This window comes from Alligator sinensis, unplaced genomic scaffold (assembly GCF_000455745.1).
Source record: "Alligator sinensis unplaced genomic scaffold, ASM45574v1 scaffold108_1, whole genome shotgun sequence".
Taxonomy (NCBI): Eukaryota; Metazoa; Chordata; order Crocodylia; family Alligatoridae; genus Alligator; species Alligator sinensis.
Genome location: NW_005842110.1, coordinates 1127231 through 1134520, shown reverse-complemented (window position 1 = coordinate 1134520; position 7290 = coordinate 1127231). Strand labels below are relative to the sequence as shown.

At 44.2% G+C, this 7290-nt stretch overlaps 1 protein-coding gene across 1 annotated transcript in view; it reads right to left on the bottom strand.

Annotated features, from left to right (window-relative positions):
* The window catches only part of RTF1 (RTF1 homolog, Paf1/RNA polymerase II complex component), a 48305-nt gene that overhangs the window by 37163 nt on the left and 3852 nt on the right, over positions 1 to 7290 (bottom strand). The window contains exon 3 of the mRNA XM_025205314.1: positions 4177 to 4287. Within this exon, the coding sequence (XP_025061099.1) occupies positions 4177 to 4287 (111 nt within the window). The remainder of the gene's footprint in view (positions 1 to 4176; positions 4288 to 7290) is intronic.

The following is a 7290-nucleotide window of genomic DNA, read 5'->3' as shown; positions in this document are numbered from 1 at the left end:
TTTCCCTCCTACTGAGCTCGTAAGTTCCAAACCCCCAACACAATTTGTATTGTTCATACAAGCACAACAATAAGTCTTCCAGCATCCCCACAACCTGGTTCACTGCATTCTTACACATCTGCCCCAGGTCCCACCATTTGTTCTCCACTTGTATTCTCTGCTACACCTCAAATAAAAGTTCTCTCTCTCTCTCATTTAAAGAAAACTTTATTGTTTTAAATGTTGTCAATAGTAGTACCTTGACAAAGCTGGCCCCGGGGGGGGGAAATCAAGCAAAAGCAAGCAGCTTACAAGGCTATACACTGCTGCTAAGGCTAAAAACCAAACAGCTTCACATTTCAAAAACTTGAAAGCATGTATAGCAGAAGTCCCTACAGAGAAAGATCACCTGTGCAGGCCTGCAGGGCTAGGCATTCAATGTTATAACCTAAGGGAAGTGTGTATGAAACATGCATAGACTGACCTTAGGAGACAGAGGAATTCCCAAGCCAGGAAGGGTGTACCCAGACTTCAGCTTGTTAAATTTTGGCTGCCCAAATCCAGAACCCAAACAGAGGCTTAGAAGTTTACATTTCTCAAGAGAGACTCCCAAGGCTTCCCAGACCAGGTGACGCTGGGGGCTGTCATTGAGGAGTGGCTGGAACACTGGCCACTCAAACCATCATGCTACCTCCCCACTGCTACCTCCTGGCCCTCCGAGATGTACAATCTGGTTCTCAGAGGTGTGTGGAGTACCACTATATACCACCTAGCTTTATACTCTTCATCCATTTCCAGCAGACCAGCACAAATGCAGCTGTAAGTCTCCCAAAGATGTATTCTGTCATCAGTTTGCAACTTTTAAGGCAACAGTTGTTTTTTTTTTCCTGTGATCCTGTTTATCACTCAACATCAGGTCTTATCAGCCATGACACCAGAGGGTAGACAGGGATCTCAAGGATAAGGGGAGGGATGCTCATGATATTAAGAGGAAGATTAACAGGAGTTCTACCAAACAGTCCTCTGTTCATTAAAGCAAACAGGCAGATGTGGCCGAACGTTCTAGCATCAGATCCTTCTCCAGGCTGACCTGCATTAATGTGAATGAACCAGTTGTCATGATCAACAAGACTTTGAGGTGCAAGAGAAGAACCCTTTCCTATTTAGGAAAGATAAGGTCTAACTGGATTGGGAATGTGTCTCCAAGGCAACTGGGGAACCCCATCCATGGAAAGATGTCAATATTCTCTTTAGGTTTTGCAAGTCTTAACACACAGAAAAACCTTTTCCATGGTGGAACATGCCTCCTGCACAGCAGCCCTAATGATTGGGGTTTACACTAAATTGATCTGCAACAGACAAGTAGGTTGTGAATGTACAGATGATTATGGCTATATCCTTCTCTATGAGGGGAGGAGGGGGAGGGAGAACCCAAACCAAGAAGTCATATGTTGGTATGCAGTTTCTACAGTTGTAGACTTAGATCAGTTGATTCCAGGAAAATGGCCTTCCTGACCCTCTCCAGGCACTGCTGATCACCACAGCTCTGCAGTACAATTCTATCCCAACGGTTCACATTTGTAGCTCAGACCTGGAATCAGTGATCCACTGACCAAAGATGGTCTAGGGCAAACCCTTCCGATTTATCTGGATTCCATCATACCTGGCTGTCTCATCACCATCATATATCAGCAGGCCACTAAGGACCATAAACTGCTATGTAAGGGCAGCCATTGCCATAAACTCAGCTGCTGACATGTCTAATGCAACTTTGACCTTTGCTATTGCCCACTGATGCAATGAAGGGCTACCCCAGGTGTTTTAACTGGCAGTCAAAACCCTCAGTGCTCCAGATCTGTTGAGCATTTCTCTATTAGCACACTAGCTAGCTTGCAATGAAGTTCATCTATTCTTATGTTCCTATAGTTTGAAAACAGTGCACACTCAGAAGAGGCCACAAGAGGAATAATGGGATTTTTAGCACTGGATCCTCAGATATACAACACAGATTTTCTGCCACCTTCTAGTACACATCCTATCCTGTGATACAGCAACTTTTCCTTAAGATATGAGGCCCTGGAATGACCACGCACTGCTGTTGGTGCAACCCAGGCCAACCTTCTCCCCACCAAGCAAAACAGAAGAAATGTTCTATTACTGCAAGTCAGCTAACTCGTTATGGCATTTGCCACCAAGCTGTTAGTGCCAGGCCTTTCCCCTCAAGGCTTCCCGTCTTGAGGCAACTCCATTAGGTGTACCAATGAGGCACTGTTCTCACCAAAATTAAGAAGCCAAAAGAACAAGTGATGGCAATGCCTACTCTGAGCAGAAACAAAAATCTAGGGAGGTAACACACCTGAAACTGGATAAATGCCTGAAAAAGAAAGCCTGTCCCTCGCATTCCATCTTGCAGATTTGAGCACTGAAGACTGCATAAAAAGTCATCAGGAGAAGTTAGGGGTATTTATCATGGTTACCTTCTTACTAAGGTTCTCTCTCTGCTACATACAAGACATTTTAAGTCAGAACCTGTAATCATGCAAAGAAAATCTACTGCATTGATAAAGATGCACCAATAGCATATTGTACATCAGATGCATCTACTTCAATTTGAAAGCTGACATAGGTGAAAACAGCACTGTTTACTGTTTTCCTTGGAGGTTTGCAATACACATATCTTTTCCTATTTCGCACATACTGGATTCAGAGGTTTGTAGAAATGAGGTAGTTCGAAGCCACGTTTTAAGCTTGAGAACATAGACAAACAGAGATTTTCTTTCCCCATTTAATTTGCTTTGTTTTTTATATACAGGTGTCCAAAAACTAAATCCAGATACCCGTGTAAAGTGACAGGAAAATCTGAAAGATTGTGAACTGGAAGATTTTTTTTCCTATTCAAGGAATATACCAGACTTAAAATCTGAATGTATACACAAAATGAACTCCAACAGGCTAAGAACAAATTAATCATAAAGTGCATAACTAGCTGTACCAAAAGGTAAAAAAAAAAAAAAGTAATGGGTATTCTTAAGTCCACTATTTTTTAGCATTTTTCCTCTGTAGCTCTTAAAGGTATTAAAGAAGATATAAAGCCATTGGAATGCAGCATGAGAACATCAACCTTTCCTCTTCTTAATCATTAACATTGATACAGTTTCAATGATCAATTTTTTAAAATGTCTCAGCAGATGAGCTATAGCCAATCATATTCTTATTCATACTTCCCGGAAAAACTATGCACTAACTCCTAGAAGTTTGAGAGAATGGCTCCTTATCACTGGTCTATGCTACTGATTTCCAGATTAAGATGTTCTTCCCTAGGACTAAAGAAAGAAGTATGCAAAAATTTCATCAGAAACTTTTTAAGAGTAGAATGAGTTATCTCGCCCCACCATCTGCAAGAGGTTTGCAAAGCCATTTGTAATGTTTCGAGAATATTTTATTCAACTGGTGCATGAAGAAGGGGCATTCTTCTGTCTTAGTGGGTCATTTGTTTCAATTTATAAAGCTAAATTGAACATCTACCCCAAGCTCTAGGATCCCTAGATAGTAAAGGACAGATAAAAACAAGTCCAACAGCCAGGCCTGACCAAACAGAAACAGCCAAACCCTTAGAGCAATAAAGATATGAAATATTTTGCTGAACTGCAGCCATCCTCCCCTTCCTCAACAGCCCTGATAAAATGGTGTGCTCTACCTCCAGTGTGTGACTGCCGCATCAGGCTACTTCAGGCTGAAGTTCTTTACACAGTACAAATGACAAGGGGAGATGGTTCTAAAAGCTAGTGCCCAGGACAGAGAATATCCTCAGTTCTAAATCCACCCCTCTTCTCAGCTTAGCACTCTAACTGAAGCACCTCCACTTCTCTCAGCTGCAGAACTATCATACACTGAGAGCACCTGTTCTATGCAGGCAGGTCACAAACTGTTTAAGCAATCGATGATTTTTCTACTTAACTGTCAGTATACATAACATACGATTACAATTTGGCATTTGCTTAATTCCAAAAGAAGAAAGAATTATTTTGGAAGCCACTTACTTCCTCTTGGTGCCTCAGAGACCAGCTTCCCTTTACAAAACCAGCAATCTATACACGGTAGTTCAATGAATACTGCAGTGACAATATTCTTCCTGCTAATGTTGGACCTCCCAGGCAAACAAGCTGTAGCAAGTCAATTACGACATGTCAAACCCACCTCATCATCACTGTCTGAGGTCTCAGAATCTGAAGATGCTGTAGGTTTGCTCACAGGTGGCTCCTTCTCCTCAGAGTCGCTGCGTTTCCGTTTGGCCAATGACAGGAGCTCCTAGTGTGAAAAACGTATGCTTATTTTTAAGCCAAAGAACTGGGTCGACCAATATTGATTCTTACATTTGCATCCCTCAATAGCATTCAAGTGCTTTCCAAAAGCAGTATGTCTCCCAGTCAGTGCGAGTTGAATTTTCTACATGGTACACACAGATACTTATTACATATCAAAGCTGGGAATAGGTTTGCAAGATGACAAGCCCTAAATGCCAAATATTACTACTAGCTTATTTTGTAAAGATATACAACATGAGGGATAACTACTTTCACAGCTGGATTACTTGTTTCAGACATGGAAGGCAATGAGTGGCACGCAATCAAAGACCACCTGCCTCCAACTCAGTGGATTCTAACTGGGAGCCGCTCGCAGGGGTGCCACTGCCAGGGCAATATGCCCCACATACCATCTGCAGAGGCAGGTGGGTAAACAACTGCAGTTGGAGTCCGGGCTCTTCCTGGTCTGACCCCATGCAGTCCCCCTAGAAAGAGATGCACCAGGAATGTGGGACTATCCTGCACCCCTCTGTTTCCAGAAGAAGCATGTGAAGTCAGACTGGAAAGGACTGTGGTAAGTGTGTGCATTCTGGCCCATTTCGAGAGGCCATGCTGAGCTGTGGAACAGCCCTTTAATCATCTGGCCTGCATCAGTCCCCAGTCTACACTGCTCAGACAGGAGAGCCAGGCTGGTCTACAGTAGCTCTTTGCACTACTTGGCTGGAGGAGCTGGGTGTGAGGACACCCAGGGCAGGCAAGACCCCCTGCCCCCCCTGCAAGCCCCAAGGGCCCACGGGAGTTTTTCCAAGGGTGTAAAGCTCATTAGTCATGCCTCCATTCCTGTCTGCAGGAAACCCTAATACAAGAAGCACACTGCAGCACCTGGCTGTGAAGTACTATGAAGGCCTACCTGCGTGCAACACTGGTTCTCAATCAAGGGTGCTGCCAAATTTTAAAAAGTTGTTGAGGGACATCCCAACTCTTAAAGAATTGACAAACACTGCTCTAACTATTCAGATGTAGATAATCCCTGAGCAGTCTCGCTTTTTGTAGTTATATGCTTTTATGGTAGTTGCTTTAAAGCCTGAGACAGTGACTTATACATCCTAACTGGACTATTCCTTTAACAGAGTCCAGACAGGTCTGTCCATTTTTCTACCCATCTCAAAACTACAGTGAAGCATATAAAGACACTTGTATCACAGGTACCAGACTGGAAGACTAAAATTAAGCAGTTGCTCTCCACCAGTTCAGAGTATTAGTGAGCACCCAACAAATACTAGGCTTGGGAAAAAAAAAACCACACCAGATACCAACTATTCAGAAGATCGCATCTATTAGCAAGACATATCAAAAAAAAAAAAATTAAAATCAAAGGATCCGCTATCAGGGTCTACATGCAACATCCCTGATGGACAACTCTGCTGTCTGCCCCGCTCTGCAACTAAGATAGTCAGGGTGATGGGATTCCTACCATAGTACACGGGGCTTCATCTCCTGTAGGTATCTAGAAATAAATCAGCAGTGTCAAACCTTCCTTTTTTGTTTCTTCTACTGGTTGCTGCAAGGATGAATTGTCTCTAGTGCCCTACCCTTACTTCTGCTGTCTGTGCCCTGCTATCACATGAACATTTTCACTACCTGCTGCTGCTCACAACTTTTTCAAACATCCACCAGAATCTAAAAGGATTCTGGAGTTTCACTGTTGCTAAAAGGATTGTGAAAAGCATCAGTAAAACATTTCAGACTCTTCAAAGTATCACAAAAAATGCTTTTGCTAAGTTTAAGCTATCAGAGACCACCTAATCACATGGGGACTGCTACTGTCTTGGGACAACAACACTAAACATGGTTTTTATTGGTCTTAAACAAGAAGATAATCTTCACAGCCCCAGAGGTTAGAACTTCATTTTTCAAATAAGAGATTAAATTCTGCAGATGACTTAGACCTCCTCAACTCACCAGGAAAGCTTTCACTGGCAAGTGGATTTATCAGGTCTCTCTGTGCAGGCCCGTAACATCAGAAAGGCATCTCCTTAAGAGGCACAGATCCCTAGTCTTTGTTAGAACTATGTCCCCCTGCTTGCAACAAATTGGCTAAATGGCACCCTCACCTCACTCCCATGAGTGCTTTCTTATGTAGTACCTTGGACCAGCTATGCTCTCCTTTTAACCGTGTCAATATTCCTTTGTTACCCTACTTATCCTTCCTCATTTTCTTTTTTGAGAAACCTGTATTGTAAGGGTCCCCCCTCCTTAAGTTTCTAAAATGCTACATGCTGCTAAAGGCAGAGGCCAAGCATCCTCCAATGCCCTTTTTGGCATAGGCTTTCCTAATCAAGTCACAGAAAAGGCAGGGCAGGGTACCACCATTAACACAGCTAATTACATCCCTTCACAGCATCTCCAACTTGCTTCGGGAAGCTTAGCCTCTCTGCACTAGAGAGTCTACAATGTGCTGCTCTGCCCTGACTTTGGGCTACTACAGCTGACTCCCTCTCTAGTTAAGCCATGTATCATAGAAACCAAATTTCCCCTCTCCGCTACCTAAGTCCAGTCAGCAGGAGCTGCTGTGGCTCAGCTGCCCTAGAGCTCTCCATGGGACAGAATGCAACCACCTACTTCTTCACCTGCCACGGAGGAAGCATAGGATACAAGATCACTCCCCTCCTCCCCCCCCAGCCTATGCCAGCCCCTACGCATCCCAGCCTAGGGTTAGCCCGACTCCCTGTGCTCTTGGGTGGCAAGACACGGTTTTTAAGTTTTTAAGGCAGTTCGCCACTGAGAAAGGCCCAACCTGCTACAGGCCCAAGTTTACTCGTGATGCTGAGAGACACGAGACCCGCAGTGCTTCTCACCCCTTGCTGGAAGGTCTGCGTGACAGGAGGCAACTCTGGCTCAAGTGACACTGGGGCAGAAGCCGGGAAGCCTCCCTCCCTGCCCCCCCACGGCACTGACAGCTTCTCCCCCCAGGCCGGCGCAGGCACAGGCCGCCCCCAGAGGCTTC